This window comes from Lepisosteus oculatus, chromosome 4 (genome assembly GCF_040954835.1).
Source record: "Lepisosteus oculatus isolate fLepOcu1 chromosome 4, fLepOcu1.hap2, whole genome shotgun sequence".
In the NCBI taxonomy this organism is placed as follows: domain Eukaryota; kingdom Metazoa; phylum Chordata; class Actinopteri; order Semionotiformes; family Lepisosteidae; genus Lepisosteus; species Lepisosteus oculatus.
The window spans coordinates 7760580-7788436 of NC_090699.1; the positions used below are offsets into that span (position 1 = coordinate 7760580).

At 47.0% G+C, this 27857-nt stretch overlaps 1 protein-coding gene across 2 annotated transcripts; it reads right to left on the reverse strand.

Moving 5' to 3' along the window:
* Positions 1-762: 762 nt before the first annotated feature.
* Positions 763-27807, reverse strand: kcnj9 (potassium inwardly rectifying channel subfamily J member 9). Of its 2 annotated transcripts, none has more exons than XM_069188492.1 (8): positions 27748-27807; positions 27053-27277; positions 13574-13943; positions 11421-11634; positions 10598-10799; positions 8226-8418; positions 6055-6252; positions 763-4288 (listed from the first exon to the last, which is right to left on the reverse strand). In XM_069188492.1, exons 3-8 carry the CDS (start codon positions 13863-13865, stop codon positions 3870-3872), a joined length of 1518 nt encoding a protein of 505 aa, XP_069044593.1. In that variant the 5' UTR covers positions 13866-13943; positions 27053-27277; positions 27748-27807; the 3' UTR covers positions 763-3869. The 2 variants fall into 2 exon arrangements, with proteins under 2 accessions (XP_069044593.1, XP_015194598.1); XM_015339112.2 differs by lacking the exon at positions 27748-27807 and adding an exon at positions 27416-27681.
* Between the last annotated feature and the right edge of the window lie 50 nt (positions 27808-27857).

The following is a 27857-nucleotide window of genomic DNA, read 5'->3' on the forward strand; positions in this document are numbered from 1 at the left end:
TTCTGGACACTCCACTCAAAGCGCTTTACAGGTAATGGGGATCCCCTCCACCACCACCAGTGTGCAGCCCCACCTGGATGATGCTCCAGTACTCTCACCACACACCAGCTCTCAGTGGGGAGGAGAGCAGAGTGATGAAGCCAGTTAAGAGATGGGGGTTATTAGGAGGCCATGATTGGTAAAGACCAGGGGGAAATTTGGCCAGGACACCAGGGTAACACCCTTAGTCTTTTTGAGAAACACCCTGGGATTTTTAATGAGCACAGAGAGTCAGGACCTCAGTCTTTATCTCTCATCTAAAGGATGGCGCCTTTTTACAGTATAGTGCCCCCATCACTATACTGGGGCATTACAACCTACACAGAATGCAGGGTGAGCACCCCCTACTGGCCCCACTAACACCTCTTCCAGCAGCAACCTGAGCTTTCCCAGGAGGTCTCCCATCCAGGTACTGGCCAAACACATACCTGCTGATGAGCTTCAGTGGCACAGCCAGTTCTGAATTGCAGGAGATATGCCTGCTGGCAAGAAGTATTCTAGCTCTCCTTGCAAATACAAGAAGAAAATTGAAGATCATTAACAATTCAGGCCCTATGAGATGAGAAAAAGAGTTTATCCGGGTTATATAGCTCACTAGCTGCAACAAGGATTCAATGAACTTTGTGAACGTCTGTCAAGAAGCCACTGGGGTTGGCCAGGTTTGGATTAGACAGAAGGAGTTCAACTTGCAGTATTCCTCAGCATGAACAAGGACAAGTTCGATAAGTTAAATATAGTTTATTATGCCTAATACATCGAGGCAGTAAATATATAAAAACATTTTATTCTTTTCGGAATGTCTCAACAGTAAAGAAACTGGAGGAATCAGCTCTGAAATAACTGTCCCTCTCTCCAAGCAAGAGTGAGAGCTTTCCCTTTTCAATCTACTGCAGTCCTCCTACAGAAAAAAAAACAGAGGGTATAACATCCCTCCAGTGATTGCATTCTTGTTCTTCCTCTCAAACACTCGAAAGAATTCAGAAAGAATCCAAACTGTTTAAGAGGGCAGGTTTTCCGACCCCAGAAAAAAAAACCCACCCACCATCATTATTTTAACCTCTAAAAATTGTCATATATATATACACATATATATATAGTATTAACCTCAATAAATAAAACTGGAAATACATTGAAAACATATTTTTAGCCCAGCTAAAATAAAGCATTTCACACGATATCTATTGGTCTATTGATAGAACTATCGTACTTATTAGGTATAAAGTCGGTCGATCATCTTGCAGTGGGGAAGTCTCGTGATCTGAATGCAGTGAATGGAAAGTGTCCTCGTTATCACCTGCTGTCTGCTTAAGGTGAAGATGACTGGGGTTGTGTAGCACAGTGCCCTAGAGAATATATAGTAGTTCAAGTGGGTAGCTGCATCAGCATGCGTAGTCTGCAAAGGACCAAGATCAGGTTTATTCCATGCTGTAACGAGACGAAAATGAAACAGCGTTTCGGCTGTGGAACCTTCTTCGGGTGTGAATAAGGCTCCTGAAGAAGGCACCTCACACCTGAAGAAGGCTCCGCAGCCAAAATGTGTTTCTTTTCAGCAAGGAATAAACCTTTACTTGTTCCTTGAGAATATATATACAATATGTATTCCATGGGGGTCAAGTGGGGAACTACGTCGCCACGCACTGTCCACGAAGGACCCAGCAGAGGTTCGTTTGCGCAAGGTGTCGGCGGCTGAGCCTTCTTCGGGGGTGTGGGAGGCGTTTTGACTCGGGAGTCCTGTGCATTTGCCGAGCCCTGCTGCCATTTGACCTCCTGTGCATTTGAGAGCTGTACCGAGTGTGACCTCCTCTTGTTGTGCTAGGTGCAGGTGACTGTGTTTTGCGGTTGACGTTCCCCAAAAAGACCTTCAGCACACCACGGGGATCCTCCTCGAGGGCCGGATCGGAGGAGCCGCTTCCTCCTGCCATAGTGTGACCGGTGGGCGGAATTGGCGATTCCCAGGATGTGGACATGTAGGTCCTTGCGGTGATGCATCTTGCCTGCTTTTCTGGGACATTTCCCTTTTTGGTCTCTTGGGTGGTTCCCGGGATGTTGTTGCGCAGGTTCTTGCGGATGCATCTCTGGGACTTTTCCCCCCTTGGTCTCTTTGGTGATTCCTGGGATGTCGTTGCATGGATGCATCTCTCCTGCTTTTCCAAGACCTTTCCCTCCTTGTTGATTCCCAGGATGTTGCAGTGCCGGACCTTGCTGGGTAACATCGCCCCTCCTTTTCCGAGACTTCTTCCTCCTTTGTCTCCTTGGAAATTCCTGGGATGGTGTAGTCCAGGACCTTGTGGTGATGCATCACACACATCCCAAAACCTTTGCCTCCTTGTTGATTCCTGGGATGCTATCATGCAGGACCTTGCTGTTGTGCTTCATGCCTGCTTTTCCAAACACTGTCCCTCTTTGGCCTCTTGCAGGGAAGTCCACGGAGATAGGAGGCAGAGGAATGCAAGTGAAAAAGCAGGGGAGAGTTTTTGCGGCCGGTGAGAGTCTTCAGCCAAAGGGAGATTGGGGATGGGGAGGTGTGAAAAACTGGAATCTGCTAACAAATGGATGGGTTCTAAAAAGAAAGCAGTCAGTCTCTGAGAGCTGATCAGAGGTGTGATCCAAGTTCAAGATAATTAAGGCAGACTTCCTCTCCCATCCTCGCAACTGAAGAAGGCTCAATGGTCAAAACATTGTGATTTTTTTTCTTTCTGCTTTTCAGAGTGGAAATAATCTCTACTCGATCCTATATTTGCTCCATTGTACATGTTTGGATGGACTAAGGCAGAACACATTCATTTTCAGGTGCTCCTGCATCCCCAAGAATCTCTAATGCAAACATCAGAGACTTATCATAACAGGTAAGATGTCTATCCATGGAGTTGGGCCTAATGATCACTGATACACTTATCGCTTAGGATCGCTGGTTTTGTAGTTCTTGTTGAATCATGATTGTAGCAACATATCATGCCATGGTGTTAACCTGTGAGGTTACTAAGCACGTCTTGACTGCAGACAGAAACCTTGCAATGAAATTCGTCAATATATGGAGATCTCTGTCTTGAGAATCTCCTCTTAGGCAATGATTGAAAGCAAGGGGAGTGCGAGATCTTCGGTTTACTCTCATTTGTACCCTTTCTTATGTTCTCTTAGTTGGATCCTATGCAGAGCTTTGGCTTCATAACCACAAAGTGATTATCAACGCCTCGAAAAAGAAAGCAAGCGGCTGACAAGTCGAGGTCTGGGTCAATGATCCCTCGATGTCTGGATCATATGGCTGAACACTTAGTTCCTAACCAATAACCTTCACTGGTTCACCTTTCTATCAGCGTCTTCTAAATCTCCACACCAGAGCGGGACCAATTTCTGATTGTCTGTTTCCTGACTTTGAGGGATTGGCGCAAGTTGGCAATATTTCTAAACCAGAAACAACAGGCAGGTGTAAGGATGAACGCAAGGATGAGGTCATAAGGAGGTTTTGTATCTAGTGACTGTACTGTTCTGATTTGGTATCTCTGGTGGATAATTTTAGATAAAAAAACAGCATTGGTTTGTATGATTTAAATATGGCCTTTCTGCCTTCAAATACTGCCGTTCTCATCTTTTCCATTGTTGTTGAACACACCAGTCCTCTTGTTCACTACTGTAGATCTACCTGGTTTACATGCTATAGAAAATACAGGATGATCGCATATTATTTTCTACTTATTATTGGAGTATGTTAAATTCAGCTTGGCCCTTAGGCTACTCTGGCTCCTTGTCCTTTGCAGTTTGAATCACGAAACAGACTTCTGCCTCTTCTTGTGAGTGAAATCCAGTTTCTTTCTCCACACCACCACCTCTCCTTAGGCCTCTGATTCTGACTGGTCCGTAGCCACGCTCCCATTTCGTTCCCCCTGCCCTGATTGGCCCTCCTTCTCCTCTGGCCCTTCCCCCGGCAGGCCAGTCAAGGTCCCCAGACGCTTCTTTCCATTGGTCGAAGCGTTGTCAGAGGTTTTTGTTAGGCTGCTCATCAAGATGGGCCCCTCCCATTTCTGCTCATCCAATCGGCTGGAGATGGACCAATAGAGGTGGGCCTCCAGCCGAGCTGCAGCCAATGAGAGTTCCCGGGCAGAGTAGGTGGGCGTGTCTACCTCGAAGGTGTGATGGAAGGCTCCATAGTCCACGTCAAAGAAGCCTTCGGCCAGTGACATCATTGGGCTGAAACGGTGGCCCCACAGGACTTCTTCTGCCAAGTAGGAGCTCCGAGCTTGACATGTCATTCCTGGTGGAGAGATATAAGATCACATTACGACCACAGACAGGGAGAACAAGAACAGAGAGAAAAGAGGGAGAGGAGAGACAAGAGAGGAGCCCAGAAGAATTGGAACTTGAAGCTTGAGCAAGGCGAGAGCCCCTACTCCAGCATCATCCAACAAAATCTGACTGGAGCCAAGTATTTGAAGCTTGCTAGATAGAGCATGCTATTCTGGATTGTTTAGGGATATTGGGTTTCTGGCTAAAAGACACCTCAGTTATAGGGTCCCATTTATTTTGTGGTGTCCAGGGTGCAGAAAGAGAGATTTAACTGCAGGTTGTATCACATTTAATGAGAAGGAATCTTATTTCTTATTTGGCCTCTGTAGGCATTATTTAAGAGTTTAATAGTAACTAGAAGTCTGGGGGTTTCTGGGTGATTAGGTTGTTAGGCATCCGAGTAACTTGTGTGTTGTATGTTGTGTGTAGCGTAGCGTTTGTATTGTCCTTGTTCATAAATATTTGTTTAACCAAGTGTTAAAGAAATCACGTGCTTCTGATTATACCAACTGCTCGGGTATATTTTGAAGAACTCACTTACAATTTGGGGCTTCTGAAAATGTATTTTACTTATTGACTAAACCGCTCAGTCCATTCCTGATTTTCACCATTTTCGTAACCCCCCATTTGTAACATTTTTAAAGTCCAACAAAGTACATAGCCTTAGCTTTGGATAAAAGTGTCAGCCAAATAAAGGAATATTACTATGCACTAACTAGTATTATAAAACGGATAGTTCCGGTTCTGAAATCTGATTGGCTGACACGCTTTCGAAGCCTTGCTATATTCTCTGATATACGCGCACCCCAGAAGGAAATTTGACTTTTTACTGAGTGATAAAGAAATATCAATGCACTGACTGATAAATAACTGTCAATCAAATCAATCACATAGGCTTTTAAAGACTACTTCTTAGCTTCTTAGCTTATCTTAAAGATAAGAAAGCGTAGATAAAGAAGCTTGGATTCTCAGGTATCTGATACATGTATCTTCCTCTGCTGTCTTTGGTGTGCTCTTGAGGATCCTTGTGATTTTTTCTTGCTCTTGTTGAATGATAGTGTCACATAGTTTAAATCATTTTCATTCTTAGAAATGATCAAACGCTCGGTTAAAAGCAAGGGAGATTATGTCTTATTATTATAGTGGACAGAAAAACGAGAGTTCGTTACGGCGTTATTGGAAACCCAATTTTAATGACAAAGCGCTGCAGTGATATCCTGGCAGGCACTGAGACCAGAACCAAGAGGAGCACTCCCGCAGCAAAAAGGAAAATGCCTGACGAACAAGGGATTGGACTGTTTTTCAATGCTTGTACAATCAATGGAAATGTTCAAATAAATGTGCTAAAGAAATAAACAAAAAACAAGTAATTTATTCCTTTATCATATTGGCTAGCTAATGTCCTCTCTTTGCTAGTTAGAGTTACTTATGGCTGTGTTTCTGCACTGCACAGCAACGAGGGACTACATTCTCAGGCAGAGGAACGTAAACAGATTCATTTTCGTGTTAAATAAATTTTTAAAATTAAAATTCATTCTATACTGTAATTGTATATTTAGGGACCATTTTATAAAAGCAATAAGGCACCCGAGGCCTGTGCTATATCGTGAACAACACATTTTTAAATGTGACTATATCCACGCTTTAGTACGGCCTCTCATGATTATTGCTTTAATATCTCCAATACTTTATCAGAGCTGTTTCTGTGGCAGAGACATCCTAAGCCCCACTGACCAGTGGCTTCCACCATGCCTTCCAGGATGACCACGATCTCAAAGTCGTCCTTCTCCAGATGGGCCTGGGACATATCCCAGAAGGGAGAGTGGGAGTCGATCTCATGGGAGATGACCAGCGGGGAGACCAGGAAGAGCCTGTCATCTCCCGTCTCGAACCCCACGCTGATATCCGTCTGGTCCAGGGGGATAAACTCTCCTGCAGATAGGGAGAGGATACAAACAGCAAAAGGTCAAATTTTTGAATCTCTGAAGTGTCAGAAATCCAGCTTGAGATGAGAACGCACATCTCTTCGTAACCCAGATCAATGTGGAGCTGTGGTGACAACAATATTAGCCTTAGAATGTTTGTTTTTTATGCTTAGTTACAGAACTAAGACTTATCTGGTAAATAGGTCCTAGGCCACACCCCAAGGCTACACCCTAAGCCACGCCTTAAGCCACACCCAGACCACACCCTAAGCCACACCCAAATCATGTCCCAGACAAACCCCATGCCACACCCTAAGCCACGCCTTAAGCCACACCCACACCACACCCAGCTCATGCCCCCAACAAATCCCATGCTACACCCCAGACCACACCCCAAGCCACACCCCCAGACCACGCCCATTCCACACCCAAATCATGTCCTAGACAAACCCCATTCCACACCCCAGGCCACACCCCAGGCCACACCCTAAGTCACACCTTTGGCCACAACCAGACCACATCCTATACCACAGTGGTTCCAGGGGATACCTCGGGCTTCACATCCAAAATGGTGGATTTTCACGTGCTTAGTTTTTAGTAAAATATTTATCAGCTAATTCTGAAATCATTTAGATTCTAAATTCTATATGCAGATTTAGGATATTCCTATTGTTATGAGGAGAAAAGGGGCCAGCGCGATTGCCAGGCGTGTCCTCTATCCACTGAAATCTGTATGCAGACGCAGTAGAGCGCTTTGCAATCGCACAGACACATCAGGGAAGGTGGAGGATTCCCAGAAACGCTCCACATTGTGATTTTGTGCTGGAGCGATGTGGTGGTTTTTTTCTGGGTAACTATGTTTTATTTTTATTTCACACTGTCCAATCATGGATAACTGTTTAGTAAGAGGAACAAAGAGAAAGGTAGATTCTATAGAGAGATATAGATGCGAAGACGAGTCGAGAACACCTCAGTATGACAGACCGAGCAGCGAGTGTGGTCATGACCTTTCACTAAGCCCGTCTACGAGCAAATCAGATAAGAACCAAACCAAACGACGATATTCATCAAAATGAATATTTCCAATATGTCTTCTATTATTGTGGTGATGAGCAGAATCAAATCCCTCTGTGTTTAATATGTGAACAGAAACTCTATGAAACCCTCTCTGTTAATGAGACATTTTGATGACACATCAAAAAAGAGGAAGAAATTTGACGCCTCAGCAGACATTCGCTGTCAATTATCAGCTTTGACACTTAATTTCAGCATAATCGCTGAAAATCTGTCACAGCAGGTCTCTCATTAGATTCACTGAGTAAGTCTATTTTTTATTTTTTTAATTTGGAGTCTTACTAATACTTACATTTTTTTTAGTTTACAAATTTTAAGAGTAGTGATTTTTTTATTCCACTATAATACAGCACATACATACATGCAAAAAAACGAAAAACACCCCTTTCTTGGTGTTCTATGCTTACGAAAATCTTAGGATGTCCTGAGGACATGGCCAGCCCTCCTGGGAGTACCTGGGCTGAAAAGGTTGAGAACCACTGCTCTACCAAACACTAGACCACACCCCAGACCACACCTAAGTCACACCTTAGGTCACCTCCAGGCAGCATCCAGACTGCATCCTATATCACACCCCAGGCCACACCCCCAACCACACCCTAGGCCACACCCCTGATCATGTCCTCGGCCACGCCCCCTGATTACTCCCTATGTCACACCCTAGGTCACCCCCAGACCACACCCTAGTCCAAACCCAGGCCACACCTTAAGTCACACCCTAGGTCACCCCACAAGCAACAGCCAGACTACACCCTAATTTACACCCTAGGTCACGCCCATATCATGCCCTAGACCACACCCACACCCAGATAAATCCCATGCCACGCCCCAGAACACCCCCCCAGGCCACACCCTAAGCCACACCTCATGTCACAACTGAGGCCACACCCCCGTTCACGCCCTTACCCTCCTGCGTCTGCTTGGATTTGATGAGCTTGGCGCGGATGTTGGCGCCCACGATGTGCGAGCTGCGCAGGTCCCCCACGCGGAACATCAGGCACAGCTTGTCGTCCCGCAGGGAGATGACGGCGTTCTTGGAGAAGACCAGGGTCTCGGCGCGCTTGTTGGGCTGAGAGATCTTCACGAACATGCAGCCCACCTTGGAGAGTGGGCAGAGCACACCAGCATATTGCGGAAAGACACAGAGCAAGCGATAGGCTTAGTGACAGATGGACACAGGTGAGACCCCTAAAGCTCACCCCAAGCCAGACTGATCCCCCTTTCCACCAATCTTGTTGATTGAGGTTCCCCTTGAATCAATGGCCCTCAGAGATTGTGTCCCACTTGCCTTGGAAAGAAGCGCCTCCACATTTCTATCTTGTTTGCTTTACAACGCCCACAAGCAGAATCCCATAGGAAAGGTAGATTCCATACCTTCTGTCCAAGGCGCCACAGTAATAGAAACAGTTCTGCAGGTCCTCCGTGGTTTGGCCAAGGCCTCCCATGGTTCTGTGCAACGGGTTGCCATGCTAATCAATTTTCCAAAACTCTCTTATTCCCAATCCTGGCCCAATCCAACTCTCCCTCAGACAATCAAACTCTTAATTGATTTTATAATAGGATTCATTTGAACTCCTTGCCTGGTGTCAGATCTTAAACTGTTGGTGGTTCCCCATTTATCTGTTGCATTGCATAAGTAAAATGGAGTAAAGCAAAAGCCCAGTCAAGCAACTTGTTAGTCCAATTAAGGGTTCATTTGCGTAATTAAGCTGAATGGGAATGAAACCTGCCTTGCTGCACTGGGGCCCAGGCCTGGGGTGCTACCTGCATAGAGTTTGTATCTTCTCCCTGTGTTCATGTGGGTTTCCTCTGGGTGCTCGTTTTTTCCTACCACAGTCCAAAGACATTCTGGTAGTTGAACTGGCTTCTGGGAAAATTGGCCCTGGTGTGACGGTGTCTGTGTTTGTGTGTGTGCGCCCTGAGATGAACTGGCATCCTGTCCAGGGTGTACCCTGCCTTCTGCCTGTTGCTTACTGGGATAGGCTCTGGCTGTCCCATGACCCTGGATTGGATGAAGCAGTTAGACAACAGATGGAAGGATTTATCCTTAGAGAGATAAATCATGTTCCAGTTTCTTGTTTCTACCAAAGTGACATGTTTTTTCTCTTGCAGTAAGTTGTGTCCTGGTGTGCAGCTAGAATGAACGTGCAACAAGGATAGATGGATGGGTGGCGGGATGGATGGGTGAATGGGTTAGTGGGGGAATGGGTTGGAAGGATGGACGGATGTGGATGAATTGATGGTTGGGTGGATGGATGAGTGGAAAGGAGGATGGATGAGTGGATGAGTGGATGGAATAAATCCAAGCAGGTGTGCTGGCCTCTGGGACCAGGAATGGACAACCTTCCTCTAATGGAAGGATGGATGGGTGAATGGGTGAATGGATGAGTGGATGGGTGGATGGGTGGATAGATGGATGGAAGGATGGGTGAATGAGTGAATGAGTGAACGAGTGCATGGGTGAATGGTGGATGGGTGGATGGGTGGATGGTGGATGGTGGATGGTGGATGGGTGAATGAGTAAATGGGTGAATGGTGGATGGGTGAATGGGTGAATGGATGAGTGGATGGGTGGATGGGTGGATAGATGGATGGAAGGATGGGTGAATGGGTGAATGGGTGAATGAGTGAATGAGTGGATGGGTGAATGGTGGATGGGTGGAGGGGTGGATGGTGGATGGGTGAATGAGTAAATGGGTGAATGGTGGATGGGTGAATGGGTGAATGGATGAGTGGATGGGTGGATAGATGGATGGAAGGATGGGTGAATGGGTGAATGAGTGAACGAGTGGATGGGTGAATGGTGGATGGGTGGAGGGGTGGATGGTGGATGGGTGAATGAGTAAATGGGTGAATGGTGGATGGGTGAATGGGTGAATGGATGAGTGGATGGGTGGATAGATGGATGGAAGGATGGGTGAATGGGTGAATGAGTGAACGAGTGGATGGGTGAATGGTGGATGGGTGGAGGGGTGGATGGTGGATGGGTAAATGGATGGGTGGATGGAAGGATGGGTGAATGGGTGAATGGTGAATGGGTGAATGGATGGGTGGATGGGTGGATGGCAGATGGGTGAATGGGTGCTTGGGTGGATGAATGAGTGGAAGGAAGGATAGATAAGTGGATGAGTGGATGGAATAAATCCAAGCAGGTGTGTTGGCCTCCGGGAGCAGGAATGGACAACCCTGCTCTAACAGCGGTTCACTGAGCGTTCACCACGCCAGCCCTTTGCAAGGCACTGCCTGGTCGGCACCTGCCCTCTCAAAGCACTCCTCACCATGAAGGCATTGACCATGGAGCCCAGTATGGCCTGCAGCAGGAGCAGGATCGTCCCCACGGGGCACTGGTCGGTGATGACCCGGTGGCCGTAGCCGATGGTCGTCTCGGTCTCGATGGAGAAGAGGAAGGCCGAGATGAAGCCATTGACGTTGTTCACGCAGGGGGTCCATGACTCGTCCTCCAGGTGGTCCAGGTCTCCTCTAGTAAGAGGGTAAGGGCAGGAGATTTCGAAAAGTCACCATCGCACACTGAGCGCCAAGCACATTTGTTATTACACTATTCAAAATCTTGCTTTGTGGCTGGTTGTGATATTTGAGACATTTTCATTTAATAAAAACACAATAGGTAAAAAGAAATAGCTAAGATTTCAACCTTTTCAGAGCCCAGTTTCTATTTGCTGAGTACAAAACAGTTTGGCACACTGCAACAACCCTTTTATTAGTGCAGGAGAGTTTAAGGCCACATGCGTGCAATCCCTTGAAACATGTCCTATTCTGCAATGGAAGGCAAGGCAAGAGTACTGTGGTTTAGAATACCTCACCTGTCTGTGCCAGCACCTGGGAACCCCAGTAACAGTACTCTGAGAATATAGCCTACAGTGATCTAACCATGTTTCAACCACAGGGCCCAAGTAGTTCTTGTGAACATGCACGGTTAATAGTTGAGCCATTTAGGAGCTCCAGGGCAAATGTTTGTGCCCAATGTGCAAAGTGTAGATCCATCTATAGTGCCCACTACACAGAGAGTTGTCCGCTCTGCAGTGCCCATTGCACAGAGAGTTGACCCACCTGCAGTGCCCACTGTGCAAACAGTTGACCCACCTGCAGTAGGCGATGAGGTACCAGATGGCGCCGAAGAAGAGCCAGGTGACGGCGTAGGCCATGACGAAGACGAAGAGGGAGCAGCGCCAGTTGAGGTCCACCAGCGTGGTGAAGATGTCGGTCAGGTAGCGGTAGGTCTCCCGCACGTTCCCGTGCTGCACGTTGCAGCGGCCATTCTTCTCCACGTAGCGCTGCCTCTTCCGCCTGTTGCGCGCTGCCGAGGGGGGAAGGGGGTGGAGGGACAACACACCCACGCCCCGTTAGCGGCCATCGCCTCGAAAGCACTGGCAAAAACCAGACAACTCAAAGACCCACAAACCCTCAAAGACAGGGGCGTCACACAGTTCTCCTTTCCTGCCAGTTTGAGTTCTCAGATGACCCCCTCCCACCCCTTGCTACCTGTCACCAAGGGGCGTGTCCGAAGAGCTCTAGGGGTCTCGTTGGGCTACAGAGTGCCAGTTGCTAGTGGCAACCAGCATATTCGCTTGCAGTCACAATCCGTCACAAACCTTGTGCAAACTAGGTCGGGGCGCCTATCAGTCAAGACTAACATCTTTCAATCCGGCAGCCGATCCACCAGACCGTCATCCCCCTCAGCAGGATATTTAAAGGGGAACTGCAACACTATTTTTATATTTTGGGGTCAGAAAGAATCAGCATTGTTGAGTGCTGAAATCTCATTTCAAACCACAGTGAAAGTAAAATGACTCTACTGACTTGTTAACTCTGCATGCAGATCGCGTTGGAACATTTCTGAGGTGAAACGTCTGCTGAACAACCTATATTTATTCGCTCCTACATCTCAGTGCATTAGCCTTTACAGTGACTAGTGAGCAGGAAGGGCCCGTTTCAGTCATAATTCTCACGCACTCTCGCTCTCGTCTGTGGCGAGACCAGCACTATGGGACAGCACGGTGACCGTACAGTACTTTGATAAAGTTCATGATTTCCCGCTTAATTTGGAATTTGCACAATTTGTTTGCGACACCATCAATGAATTTATTTTGCTCCCCAGTTTTAGTAACTGGTCTGAGAAACTGGGACTGCTGTTCCCCTTTCAAGGCAGGATTCTCTCCTTGAACGGCGCTCTGACGGTAGAGCTTCCCTGTTAGGACCTGCCGACGTGTCACCGTCGTGCGGTTTCTTATCTGCTAGACTGAGACAGGCATCTGATAAATTCAAGACCAACTTTCAGCTCTCCTTTCATTTTCAGACAAGTGACTTACAACTTTATCTCAGAGGGTCTTGACCTGTCTCCCTCTACGGCACTATAACACTGCCTTCAGTGAGATGACTTAGAACACCTGTGGTCAAGAAAAACATGGACAGAAACCCCTTCTTCCCCTGTGCAGTCACTATATTAAACGCAGCTGAGTGACTGTTCTCTGTATGAAGCTCTCAGGCTAGTGCAATGGGGGTGTAATATGGGCAGAGCGAGATTTGTATATATGTGTTGTTTGCATGCTTAGAGCTACTGTCTGTTTAAATGTATATTTATTTTATGTCGAGTGTCATTTTTTGTTGTTCTGTATAGAGATGCCAAAGAAAAAGTTATATCTTACAGTATTTTCCTCAGTCGTATAAGCTGTTTGACATCTTTTTAGGTCTTTTTAGTGTTTTTAAGAACCTGCTTGATTGACCATAGTGTGCATCTCACCAAGGCCTTCATCCATGCATTTTATAGCCACTTTATCCAAAACAGGGTTGCAGGGCAGCTAGAGCCTATCCCAGCAAGTGACAGGCGTAGGGCAGGGTACACCCTGGATGGGACGCCAGTTCGTGACACACCCGGGCCAATATTCCCAGATGCCAGTTCGCCTACCAGTATGTCTTTGGAGGAAATCAGAGCACCTGGAGGAAACGCATGTGAACACAGGGAGAACATGCAAACTCCACCCAGACAGCATCCCAGGAATTGAACCCAGGATCCCAGTGCTGTGAGATAGCAATGCGAAATGCTGCACCACCATGCTGCCCCTCACCTGGGCTACATATATCAAATAATATAAAAAATATTTTCTGCAAGAACTGAAATGGACTGGTTTGTTTGATCACGGTACTTGGTGATAACGGCTCTGTGCTGACTAAGCGGTCTTGCACACTGCGCTCAGCTTAACAGCAGAAGAGTACTGAGCAGGCCGAGGAGTACTTACTCCACCCACAGCGTCCTCGCTCTCCCAGAGCCCCCGCCACCTGGCTCTTCCTCTTCCTGTGTTCCCTGGCGGCAGCCTCCGCCTCCCGGGCGGCCAGCTTGGACTGGAACGACCTGTTATTGGTGGAGGCCGTGGGGGGCGTGTCCGTGGAGAACACGCCCTCTTCCTCAGCTTTGGGAGAGACCACGCCCTCCGGTTTCTCCACCTCCTCCTTTGGCTCCACCCCTTCCTGGGTTCCGGGTGGGGAGAGGGATTCGGGAAGCGAAGTGAAGGTGGAGTTCTCCAAGGCCATCTTGCCTCGGATTCTTTTATCGTGGCTGCAGATGGGGTTTCTCTCTCTGCTCTTTAGCGCCTAGTCGTTTTGGAACATCTACAAAAAAAAACAAGAAATCAAGCAATCAAGGATCAATGAACTCCCCCTTTAGTCTATCGTAATCATTCAAGGCGCTTAACTTTTTTTTTCTGGGACGAGCTGCATTACAGTGTAGAAATCTGGCTCTGGCTTGGGAGACATTACTCCTGATATGGCTTGGGAGAATTTTGAACAGACTCCTGTGTGTATGTGACATCTCAGGAATTACAGCAAGAATAGCCATAAGTGGAATGGTCAGTTATAAACCCCTATTCATGGCGATAACGTAGGGTTTCCCTGACTGTACCTGGCTTATAAACCCCTCTGTAGCACTGTTGTAATTCGGGGCATTGTGGGTAAATAAACCTTGTGTGTGTCTTGTCATGCAATTGTATCAAAGAAGAGCTAGGAGAGGTGCTCTTATTCACTCAGTAAGGTCTTTATTCATATTGCAATATGGGAAAAAGAAATCACTGGTCTGTGCAGAGAAGTGAAGGCTGATTCAAAAGCAGGAAGAGCCTTCGTTTTATATCTTTTTTTTTAGCTGATGCATCACTTCAAGGACAGGCGAAGCAGTAATTTTCCATTACTTATAGGTTTCTGCTTTAAGCAAAGAAAAGAGTAGTTATTCAAATAGTATCTCATACTCCCTTCTTCAAGCAGCAGAGATAAACATTATTAAAACATCCCGTGCCCTAGACGAGCTGGGTGCTATCACACTTTGTTCTAAAAATCCAGCTGCTTCTGCAACACAGCTCTGCCCGTAAACAATATTTTTAGGATAAAACACCTTTTTCTCAGTAACTTTCCATTACAGTCTCCTTCAGTGTTCTCTGGAAGTGGCCATTTTTGTCACAGTTGAACTCATCTCAAACCTTCGCTGGACTGCGCTGTGACTCCTTGCATCCCTACAGCAGACTGCACTTGAACATGCCTTATGGATCCAATCAAAACCTTCAGAGCTTCTTGGATCTGAGACAGAGAATGTCTTCGTCTTTTAGGTCCAAGGCTGCAAAACCGTCACTGACTAGATGCACTGATTTGAAATTGCCCTAGGGACATGAGGATCTCCCTCCGGAGCCGACGAGTGGTGGCACAGCGGAGAGGCGAAAAGCAAACCAAAGGGAAAGACCGTAAAGTTTCGATAAGGAGGAAGCCTCTGGGGAGCTTGACCGGCAGCACAGAGTGGGGAGGGGTCAGGGATCTGGATGGCTGACCACAGGGTTGGGTGCCCAAATTCCAGGACCCCACCGCAGGATCCAGGAGCAACGAGCTTCCCCCATATTGCTCTATTAAACTCAGCTGTCAGCTGAGAGTTTTTCCTTTGCTGACTGATCGTGCTGGCCAGCTGTGTTCTGAAATGATTGCGATTCGGAGTGACATGGAGGAGGCTGATTATGAGCAACACTCCTACAGAGATCAGCGTTTTCTACATCGCTCATTTGGAGTCCGTACCACGAACGAGAGGGCCTTTCAGGATCCCCTGCACTGAAAAATAAGATACAACCTGATTTGACCCACCTGCAGTCCACAGAAGACATTTCTGCCTTCACTGTGATCGTCTGCTTCAGGCCCCGCCTTATGCCTTAGATGCCAGATAGGCACCCATGTATATGTGTATATTGTATATGTGTACATATATACATATATTGAGACACATTTCATTCCATTACTCATTTGTTGCTGCTTAATACTTCATTATATATTAAAACATCATTGTTAGGTGACTGGAAGAAAATCATGCCCCCAATAAGTTAATAATAATACTCCCCACCAATACAGTTCCGAAACACTTTAATAAGTTACACGTAACAAGGAAAATACTTCAGGAGGTGTCTGGATTATCAGGAGGAGACAGGTTTAGGAAACTCGGTCCTAAAATCTACTGAAGATAATCCAGCTAAAAATTGTGACCATACATACAGCAGCATTCTCCCCAGTCTCGTACATCTTGTCCTGGCTGTACTCTTCTGGTTTTCTTGCCTTTCTCCAGACCTTCTGTCTCCAAACTCTTACACAGGGATGCCCGCACCCCTCCCAATTTCCCCACGTGACCACGTGACAGCCGATCTGTTCTAATCCTATGAAGGGTACCCTCCTGCCCACTGCGAGCAGGCAAAGCCCAATGAGATGGATCCATTTCTCCCGAGAGGCCGAAATCAGGCCTGGAGCTTGACAGGCTAAGCATTTCAAGACCAGATGATGCTCTTTGCCCACAAGGGCGCCGTCCTCACTATTTATATGAGTGAGACACCCCCAGGCAATTTCGACCATATGGAGAACATCCTTGGGCTGCCACAAAACCCTGCCATGTGCCGAGCAATCTGGGCCACATTGCCACAGAGTTTCAGCACACAGCCTGGGATTCGTTTGGGTTTGTGTTCCAGCTGAGCCCTCAGTGACACCATCAAACCCTTCACTGACTTAATAATCAATATTAAAATAGAACTGCGATGCTATTTTCATAGTTCGGGGTTAGAAAGAATCGGCATTGATGAGTGCATCTCCATCTCTAATGAAGATAAAATGTACGCAGTAACTTGTAAAACCTCCAATTGACATCACAAAATAGATGAGATCTCCAGGTCTGCGCAGCTCCTTATACTACGATTCAGAATGAGGCAACAAAACGTCCAGCGTTGTGGCCTTATTACATTGTAAACAAGCAGGCTTGTGAATCCATCTCTTTTAATCCAATGGAAATATTGCTGTCAGCTTTTACAAATACTACTTACTTGTTAACTCTGCATGCAGATCACGTTGGAACATTTCTGCGGTGAAATGTCTGCTGCACAACCTGGATTTATTCTCTCATACATCACAGTACATTAGTCATTATGGTGACTAGTGAGCAGGAAGGGCTGCTTCACATCATCATTCTTGGGAACTCTCACTCTCGCCTGTGGCGAGAGGGTTTTGGGACAACATGGTGACTTACAGTACTTTCACAAAGTTCACAATTTTGTGTATAATCTGAAATTGGCAAATGTTTGGGCTATTAAACTGAAATTAAAGTGAGATTTATTAACCGGTCTGAGAAATTGGGACCACAGTTCCCCTTAAATCTGAACTATTTGTTCCCAACTTTTCAACAAACTGGAGCTTTAACTGGTGTATAATGCAAGTGAAATAAAGTCCCAAACTTGTGACGGGAAACAAAATGCAATATTCCAGTGGAGCACCTTCTTAGCTCAAGTGAGACTTCAGTTCTCTAACGGGGGTGCGTGGGTTGGGGAACCCCTGAATGGGAGCTTCGAGGGCAGCAACAACAACACAAGCACCATCGTGGAGCTGGAAGAGCCGCCAACACAGGACAAATCCCTGCTTTTCAGGGAAACGGGCATGATGGGAAAGCAAAACCAGGCACGGCCTGGCGTGTTCCAGTGACGGTAAGCTCGAGATGCTCCGCCTCTGGGCCTTTGCAGACATAGCTAAGGCAACCCGCTGTCAGGTTTCAGCGCCCCGCAAAAACCGCACAGCACATCCGGGTCTGGAAGGGAGCCCGTCTTCCACCGTGTCTCCCAGGGAACGAGACTTCAAGCGCTCCGGAGGTCCAGTTAGGCCAGGGGTCTCAAACACGCAGCCCGCGACGGCTCACTTGGACTAACAGAAAGTTACCAAGGAAACTCGGTCGTTTCGATACGTTTCTTGTTCTACAGATCCATTTTCGGTTTCAGTAACCGCCATGGAAATATTGTAGCGCCCTCGCCGGGTGATGAAGCAGAGGCCCACCCGGCTAATGCATGTGCTGTAGTGCAGGCTGGGAACTGTAGCCGGGAGACGGTCTGAGGGTCCGCAGGGTGACCACTAGGTCATCCTGCCTATGTCAATGGTGACGATAAAATCTAATGTAAATAGCAGGTAATTGTTTACTCCTGTTTTATCCCTTGTCTTGTAAGCACCCTAATCATGCGGGTGTGTCCTTTTCACAGCCCTTGTGACTGTGTTAACCTGAGGAGCTGGTGTGTACGTCTCTGTTGCCTGAGTGCCTGTAATGAACAGTTCTTTCTGGACCCTATGCGGATGACACAATCCGAAGAAGTGGGGAAACACTGGGGAAACGTCATGCAGGAATACGGGGCTGAAGACAGGGGGGCGTGTCCAAGGTGCGCTGGTGCACGGGGGAGGTGTGGCCGAGGTGAACAATCCAAAAGAGTAGTCCTTACAGAGTATCCAAAACACAAGGGTAAGTCCAAAACCAGGAAATCCATCAAAACGCGGAATTAAAACACGAAGGCCGGGTCGGAACCGGCAGACAGGGAACAGGAACGGGAACGGGAACGGGAACCGAGATTAAAACCTTAACGGGACCAGGTGCTTCCAGGTCCCGGACTCGCACGGTACGGAAACCAGATGCAGAGCCCGGATGAGCGTCAGCGCCTGGCTTTTAAGGTGGGCTGGGAATAGGAAACAGGTGCACAGAATAAAGTCTCAAGTGAAAGGGCTGGAGCACCCTTAAGGAGGGGGGACTATAATCGTGACAGTGCCGGCTGATGGAGTCCTGTCAATAAAGAAAGTAGACCGACAGAAAGAAAGGTTTCTGGGGTTAGTCTCTGCATCTGCTAGAATCATAACAATGTTTGGCCGTACGTACGCACGCGAACAGTCTTTCTCATCAATGAAGATCAGCAAATCAGTTTTACAGTCAGGACTCACCGACGAACATTCACGAGCAGCATTGCGATTGGCTACTTCACGTGGTATGAGGGCTAATGTTGACGTTCTGGTCCCTGCAAAACGCTGCCGACGAAGCGCGGCCAGAATGAAGAACTTCAGAAATAACCTCGCGTGATGTCGAGTACAGTGAGCAAAGTCAACCAGCATGTTTCAAATAAGAATTTCAGTTTCAATTCAATATTTGATGCGTTTCGTATGTGTATGAATGCGGCCCACCGATTAGCGCATTTTATCTAACGCAGGCCCCAAATTCATTTGAGTTTGGGACCCCTGGCTTAGGCCAACTAGGAGACTGCCCAGGGCTCTGGGGCCACCAGGGGGCCCCTCAATGTGCAACACAACATGGTTTTTAATCAGCACATTCAAATGTGAACCTAAAAAATTCCCTCCGGTGACTCTGTCTGTTGCTTTTGTGCTAGTCTAGGCTGTTTGTTAGTTATAAATTACAGTATAATGCAGTATTATCAGTTATGCATGTCAGTGCTGTAGTTTATTTCACTGTCTCATCTTTACCGTAAGATGACAGTATCTGTCTGGTATCAGCTGCTGTTTCAGGAATGTTGCTGACTAAAAATGTTTGGGGTGGGAGCTGATAGTAGCAGTGTCTGTACAAATTGTGATCTGCAAGGGGCCCCTTACCAAGACTAGGGCCCCCAAAAAGCTAGGGCTGGCCCTGCTGCTGTGAAAATGATGTGATTATCGATGCAATTATCGGTGGTCGACCGGCCCGCCGTGGAAACGCACACCTCACTTCCTGAATCTAGTCCCGCCTCCTGGTGCTCTCAGGGGAATCTCAGGTGTGCTGATCGAGGCCCTGTTCGGTAGCGCCCCCTGCTGGCCATCTGAGCTCTCTCCCAACCCCTCCGATAACTAAGGCGGATCCAGATCCGCACATCTGCATGTATCGCAAGAGGATCAGGGTCGATTATGACAGAGACGGTCCAGCCACTGGGCGGAATACAGAACGAGGCCCGATCCAGAGTGTGCTGGAATACAACTAAATTGTGCACACGCTGCTGATGAAGGACTGCCAATACATTCAGATCTGGTGGCATGAACAACAGATTAGTCCTCTAATAATAACAATATAGGGCTTTTTCTGGACACACCACTCAAAGCTCTTTACAGGTAATGGGGATCCCCTCCACCACCAGTGTGCAGCCCCACCTGGATGATGCTCCAGTACTCTCACCACACACCAGCTCTCAGTGGGGAGGAGAGCAGAGTGATGAAGTCAGTTCAGAGATGGGGATTATTAGGAGGCCATGAGCATGATCGGGAAAGGCCAGGGGGAAATTTGACCAGGACACCCCTACTGTTTCTACTAAGAAACACCCTTGGATTTTTAATGAGCACAGAGAGTCAGGACCTCAGTTCTACATCTTATCTGAAGGATGGCACCTTTTTTACAGTATAGTAGTATAGCATAGTAAAGAATACTTTTTTACAGTATTTTAATGTACTGAGGCATTAGGACCCACATAGACCACACGGTGAGCACCCCCTGCTGGCCCCACCAACACCTCTTCCAGCAGCAACCTGAGCTTTCCCAGGAGTCTCCCATCCAGGTACTGACCAGGCTCACACCTGCTGAGCTCCAGTGGGGCTGCCAGCTGGGAGCTGTGAGCTACAGGGTGATAGAGCTGCTGGTTCTAGTCCTCTGCCTGTTAGAGAATATTGCAAAGCTCTGTAATATAAGCATGAGTGTGTAATAAAAGATGTCACACCGCTCCCTGTAGCACCCCAGGGTAAACAGTCATTGTTCATCGACCGAGCTGCGCTTCAGAGTCAATGGAGCTTGATCTTTTTTTTTTCTTTAATCGGCACAGAAACGCGTGCTCCCGCGTCGCCCCTCACGGCCCTGGCGCCCCCTGCCGTTGAGAAACTCCAGGCCACCGAGGGAAAATTCTCCTAGCGGCCGCTGAGCGACCGCGGTCGGTCACAATTTCCACTCCGCTGCTTACGAGCCGCGAGGTGCGGCGCGGGAGCACGCGTTTCTGTGCCACAATTCAAAATGGCAGCTTTTTAAGCAGGCTGCCTCAGCGGAGCGTACGAGCCCGTCTTCCAGCTGGGCTGCTGGTAGCGATCCCTTGAGCCACCAGCAACTGGGGCAGCGGAGTGGAAATTCCGGGCAAGTGGGATTGTTAAAAATCTCATCTGATATTTGGTCTGGCATCTTGAACGCCCCGAGTCCAAAGGCAATCCGCAAATTACAGGGAAGCAATAAACCTGTCACCGTGTCTGTAGGGATAACGACTCTGCTGCGCTGCTGAGAGTTACTAGCACACTAGATACTAGACACCAGATTGTCCGGTCTATGTGATTTTATTAGTGCTGCGGCTAATTAGAGTTCGCCGGAGTTGTCAGTATCTTTTTTTTTCTTCTTCAACAACAACGTCCTTGAAAGTAGTTTAATGAGACTGGGAACTGAGGCGCACAAGAGACGTGATTGATTTCCCTCTTAATCTTGCCTAATGCACGGAGCGGAAAACGCCAAATCTCAATAACCGCGTACTGGACGACTGTCCGAGCCGTTTCTGGCTTTGCCGTCGGCTCTTTTTTCCGGGTTCTCGGCTGCCTCTGGTCTTTTATCACTGACGAGATCTCAGGAACCGGTTTTAAAGGGGCTGACAGCAACATTTTTGTCTCTATTTTTTTTTTGCCTTAATATACAGTCAAGACATGAAGTAAAAAGTCGTATCTGCAGGATCCTGAGAGAACAGTTCATTACATTTTCCGGAGTTCTGCTTAAACATTAATAGGCTCCACCTTCCTATCAGATGGATATAAGCTACAGCAATAATGACAGGACAGGGATTTAATAAAATCCCTAAATTTTTCAGTAGATATTTGAAATGCTTGGTTAAATATTTAATGATTTCATGAGGTCCTTGGTATTTATGCTGACATATAATTTTCTTTTAGGCCAAATGGTGAAGCAAAATAAAGCACACAGAATGTCAGGATATATATATATAAAAGTAAAGAATTGAAGTCAAGGACGTATATGTTAAAATTGTACAATGCTTTAATAAGCCCACCTTTAAAATACTGTGGGTGTTTTGTAGTCACTGTATTGCAAAATGATATTACTGCTCTGGAATCAGTCCAGAGAAAAGCAGGCAGGCACATTTCTGTCTAGTCTTGACAGGACACAGAAGATGAATCACTATCGCCTAGGATGCTATAGCGGAGAAGGACTATGATAGGACCTGATTCAAATATTCAAAACCCTCAAAGGCACTCACATAGTCAACCTCGCGGGCGTCTTCAGCATCCACAGTGAACCACGAACCAGAAACCACTGTGGGAAACTACTTGGGAGTGCTTTTGAAACCGAGACGGGAAAGGGCTCTTCCTTACACAAAGGGTGGTAAGTGTCTGGAACAAGCAGCCCTGGCAACCAAACCAAAACAAGCTAGATGTGTCGAAAACAGCCTTCCCTCATGGCATCCTTTCTTAAAACCGTAATAAAAAAAGAACATTCATTTGGCATTTTCTCCAATCCCCTGTGATGACCTCAAGAGATATTTACTCTTGAGGTACTGTAGATACAAACACATCATGATGTACCTGTAAATAAATCATCATTTTCTCTAGACAATATTAATTCCTAGCAAACCTTGTCCCAAATGATGCCATATCATGTTATTGATCTTTAATGACTGTGAATATTTGCACTGGAGCATGTATTTAGCATGAACGTTGCTTTTATCCAGATTACTGTCTAACTATTTTCTAATAACGGTATAGTCCACTTTTTCCAGAATCAAATGACTCAACCGCTTCGACGAGGTGCAGCCTGATCTTCTAAGTGTGTGGGAGCCTCTTGGCTCCTGATACTGAAGGGCATTTTAAATGCTGGGTGTCGAGGAGGAGCTCTGTATCTGCAGTGCAGCGCGTGTGTCTGCCAAACCTTAAGAATTTTTCCCAGCTGACTGATTTAAGCAACACATCCCAGGTGAAGGCCGTAGACTTCGGGCGGGCAGAGCAGCTGTTTGACTCTGACTGGGGTCGGTTTGGCTGACTTTGTGATTTTCAAAGGCGGACAGACATGTACAGTACGTCCTGCTACATTTGGAGGTGAAATATATATATAATATATATTTTATTTTATTTTTACTTTAGGGTGTCCCCTGCTGTTCTCTCTGAAAACAGACTCTCTTGTAGCAGATACATGCATTTCAAACCTTCACTGCACTGTACGCTGACGTCTCGCCTCCCTGTGGAAGGGTACAAATCCCAGCACTCCAAGCCATGGAGCGGATCCGTTAACAGGAATAAATCACATGGGAGAGGTAAGAAAGAAACTGGCACAGGACTGACCCGGTTCTGTAGTTTTCAATTCCCAGTTACACAATTACTGGACTCCATACTGGATGGGGGAGGAGCTGGGGGTGATGGGACAGAAACGTCAGAAAACGAACAGGTTCCTCCGGCCCCGAGGAGCGACCAAATTCAAGGCCAAGTCAGGAAACACTTCTGTGACGAGTCTCCACCTCACTGTCCCAGGAGAGGAGGTCTGGATTCAGCCTAGCCTGAAGAACTGCCCTACTTCCATTGAATCAACATCTGTTCTCACCAACAAAAGAGTGTGATGCTAAAAGACTGCCCTCCCTCCTCTGTCTCTTTTACCCACAAGCCCGAATTAAAAGTCAAGCTGGAATTTCGTCCGCCAAAGCGAGCCCATCGAGGTCAATCTTGACCCTTGACCCTTTCGAGAGCATGCTTAATGTCAACTGTGCTGAGTAATCACTTCAGCCACCCCTTAAAGTGCGTGTCGTGTACTACTAATGAAAAGTGTGTGACAGGTACTGTGGTGTTACAGGCACAGGGGACACTTGAAATTCAGAGAACTTATGTAATACATAATATGAAACTTCAAAATTGAATTTAATATGTCAGAAGTTTGTAACATGTAAGTATACTTTACAAACCTGGGCCGTTAATAACCATCCATCCATTTTCTAACCTCTTCTTCCAATTCTGAGCTGAAAACAAGTCAAGCAGATCAAAGTAATGTAGGTATCAAGTAGACACAGCGCCCCCTACAGGATCGGGATTGGGGACCCCTGCTGTAGACACAGCGCCCCTCAAGGACCAGAACTGGGGACCCCTGCTGTAGGCACAGCGCCTCTTCCAGGACCAGAATTGGGGAGCCCTGCTTTAAATGACTTCTAGATGACTCAGAGGGTCAGATAGAAATTACACGAAACCGACCCAGGCAGTGCTTATGGCTCTCCTGTTATGCTACTCTGGCCCAGACAGGTCTCTACAGGGACAGAGGTGGTGAAACGCTTCCACAAACACCTCTGCCTGTCTTCTCTCTGAAACTCATCCTATGATATTTTCCCCCATGGCTGTGTGCGTGAACTGAATTAAAGATGACTCTGCTCTCCCTGCCTCGGGGGCACATCTAACTCACCATTTAACATTTACTTTGTACTGTTGCCTCTGTGTCTTTGTTACATAGTTTGCCTGTGTCTGGGCCAGATTACAAATACACAGGCTCAGCTAACTAGGGAATACAAAAATGTGAAGGAATCAAAAAACTGGGGGTGCCCTGGACTGATTCAGAGGTCAGGTTTGCTAGTTAATTAGCTGCAACCAAATATCCCGAATGTTTTAATCATTAGTGAATATTTATTCAAGCAGAATGAATTCAGCATTTTAGCTGGTGGAGCTCTATGTTGGGTTTCAAGTCAGCTTGCCCTACAGCTCGAAAGCCAGGTGTTTCAAAGCAGTTGAGAATAATTAAAGATCAGAGGTGGCCATCCAGCTCACCATCTCATCTGGGTTTTAGCAGCTAATCGAACCAATTACTTCGTGCAGCTGTCTCTTGAAGGAGCCCAAGAGTATTGGCTTTTACAACACACTTGGGCAGCTTGTTCCACACTCCCACCACCCTGTGTGTCAAGATCAGACTCCAGCCCTGCCTGGATGGTCCTTTCTTTTGAAAGAAAAAACAAAGTATGATCTCCTAGAACATGGCTGGGTGACCTGCTCCACACTCCCACAACCCTTTGTGTATATGCGTATCTCCTTTTCTCAGTATTAAAGGCATTTCCCCCAGTGTCTCCTTCTTAACAGTACACACGGGTGCTGAATGTCATAATTACAGGCTCGTGATAGATTACAAACAGGTGTATTTCGTTGCCAATAGCTCACGATCGAAGGATCTCAAAAAAAAGATCACAGGGCATCTGCTCCCACGACACCTCCCAGTAGCTTGCTCCAGACCCCCACAACCCTTTGTGTAGCCAAATGTCATCTGTTCGCAGTTTTTAGCACACAGTAGGGTAATCAAGGGAGAATATAGGATTCGCAACAGAATAAGACTGAGCGATGTCTTGCATGCTGTTCTTGTCGATAGTGTGTTTGAAGAGGCACAATTTGAAACAGGCCTTTGACTTTCTACGCTACGCCATTTCCAGCAGCTATATCACCCTGCAGCTCCCAGCTGGCAGCCCCACTGGAGCTCAGCAGGTGTGAGTCTGGTCAGTACCTGGATGGGAGACTCCTGGGAAAGCCAATGTTGCTGCTAGAAGAGGTGTTAGTGGGACCAGCAGGGGGCGCTAACCCTGGGGTCTGTGTGGGTTCTAATGCCCCAGTATAGTGATGGAGATACTATACTGTAAACAGGCGCCATCCTTTGGATGAGATGTAAAACCGAGATCCTGACTCTCTGTGGGTGTTTCCCAGGGCGTTTCTCGAAAAGAGTAGGGGTGTAACTCCAGTGTCCTGGCCAAATTTCCCCCTGGTCTTTACCAATCATGGCCTCCTAATAACCCCCCTCTCTGAACTGGCTTCATCACTCTGCTCTCCTCCCCACTGAAAGCTGGTGTGTGCTGAGAGTACTGGAGCATCATCCAGGTGGGGCTGCACACTGGTGGTGGTGGAGGGGATCCCCATTACCTGTAAAGAGCTTTGAGGGGAGTGTCCAGAAAAGCGCTATATAAGTGTAAGGACTGTTGTTGTTGTTGTTGTTCTTGTTCTTGTATGGGAGGGCAATAAAAGAAAATTAGCTTAGACTGCTGTTATAGGGGGCTGTGCGTAACGGTGACCTCTAACGCCAATCAAAAGGTCGTAAAGATAACCGAGCACGGGCTGACGGAAGATGAAGATGAAGACGCCGAGCAGTCTAGCTAATTAACAGTCTTTCACTTTCTTATGTGGAGGGAAATATTCCAAACACAGTTACCTCAATATTCAAGACAGCCGCGAGGCCCCTAACGAACTGGCAGAATTGTTTTGAAATTAACATTTAAAAGAAAATGGGTTTTCCACGCATTCGAGCGCCTTTGTTGGCATTTTCTCTATCATTAGCCATTTCTTTATTTATTAACCTTATTTTTCCACCTTCCGCGTTTATTCTCGAGAATTTCGCGATGTTGTTTTTATATTAGCCTTCGTCGTTTCTAATAATACGGTTTAAAAAATCTTGACAACCACAACTGACCCACAGCCAATCGCCAGTCCTGGAAAACAGGGTAGTGTAATTTCAGGCCAATTCCTTACTGAGAGTCGGCTGGCCAGACTTCTTCAATTAAGCAGCACCGGCCTCCTGTTCATTAAGAGTTTTCGCCTAGGCTGCTTTTAAGGTATCATTGCCGTGCACGGCGGGTGGGCACTAGCAGAAGTTTGGAAAAGTCCGAGAATATTTTTTTAGCTCCGGCTCCCTCCTCGATGTCGCATCCCAATCTGACACTCAGGGGACACATTGCAGACACTCGTGTTGGACAGACCGTGGCATTTGCGCGTGATCACAATCATTCTGTAAATACTGCGACGCGCCTCGGCAGCTTCCACAAATAGACCGAGTACAATTCACCTCCCCGCTTTCCCGTCCCCGTTTGAGATTATATATCCGAATTCAAACAAAACGTGTGTGGGGGGGTCACGTCGTGTTTAAACAGCAGATTCGCGTTCAAAGCCGCTGTGTGCTTTATAGCTATTATAGATATACTGTAGCGCAGCAAATATTATCTTAGCACAGACCTAGGCTTGACAAAAGAGGGTTATCTGTTGAATTTAAAAAACACACGCACTTGTTTCCTCACAGATCCCACTGTAATGCTTTCCAGACGTTTTCGTTTTAAATTAATCGGTGAAGTTTTTAACTCGCCATCACCGGGCACAATTCTGTGCGCTCGATGAAAAAAATAAATACCATGCCGTCTGACAAATCGCATGACATTTCCAGGCTAACGCAACGAGAGACGTACTTAACACCAATACAGCCGAGACACGCAATTCTTTGACGGCTCCTGCCTGCAATCGATACCGGGTAGCCGCCTTTCTGTCAGATACCGCGTCTTCCCAATTCGATCACCCCCCACACTCCCCCACGAACGCCAGCGGAACCCAGATCATCCCACCGCTGCGTGTTATCCCAGTGTACAGTAATCACGACAAACTGTGAGCATCCCAACAAAACAAACTGATCTTACCAGAAACCGCTGTCTTTTAATCGGGTACTGCCGTGTGCCCTCGTCCGGGAGATCTTCTTCTGTTTTTTTTTTTTTTTTTAGGGTTATCTGTTGAACTAGCCCAGTTGTTCGGTAAAATTAGCAATCCGGTCTGATACGGATTGTGGTGTCAAAGAAAACCGGCCGAGTCCCATTTTCTACGGCGTCTATATTTAGCATCAAGGTCCTGTGTTAAAACCTCATTATCTGGAGGGAGAGGGAGAGAGGAATGCAATCAATAAAGGAATGGACGTGACGGTGAAAAGGAAAAAAAACAACACCGAGGCTGGAATTGAAATACTTTTTTTTTTGTTGCTTTTGCTTAAAATGGCGTTTTTTTTTTACCAATAAAAAAACGAACGCGTTTTCGACCCTACGCAAAGCCCTCTCCGCTCTGCAGGTGTCGAGTCGTTTCCGATGAAAGCCGCCGGGAGCCCTGGTTACGGGGAACCTGGCGGACAGAGGATGTGGCGGTGTGTAACCCCCAGCGCCTCTGGCGAAGGAGCGCGGTCGATTCGCGGTGTCGGTTGCCGGACGAAGACGCGGCGGGTTGATTTGTTCTGTGGTGAAGATCGTGTCATATGCAAAAAGGGGCGATATTGACACCTACTCCCGCCTCCCCTCTCGGATCCCCCTCCCCGCTCGCTGCGAGCGTGATTCAGCGATGGTATTATTACCTGCGTTACTGAGGCGTCGAAACACATGGGTCGCCCCCGAGGGGAGGCACGGTTTTCCGGGGTGTTTTTTTTTTTTGTGTGTCAGTGTTGTGAGTTGATTTTATACGGAC

What these genes read in the sequence shown, in the direction of transcription:
- kcnj9 (XM_069188492.1), bottom strand. Translation starts at nt 13,865, where the DNA reads ATGGCCTTGGAGAACTCCACCTTCACTTCGCTTCCCGAATCCCTCTCC. An exon ending in GCGAGGACGCTGTGGGTGGA is followed by an intron (nt 11,635 to 13,573) that starts GTAAGTACTCCT and finishes CCCCCTCGGCAG; the next exon opens with CGCGCAACAGGCGGAAGAGG. An exon ending in TACCTCATCGCCTACTGCAG is followed by an intron (nt 10,800 to 11,420) that starts GTGGGTCAACTG and finishes CCCTCTTACTAG; the next exon opens with AGGAGACCTGGACCACCTGG.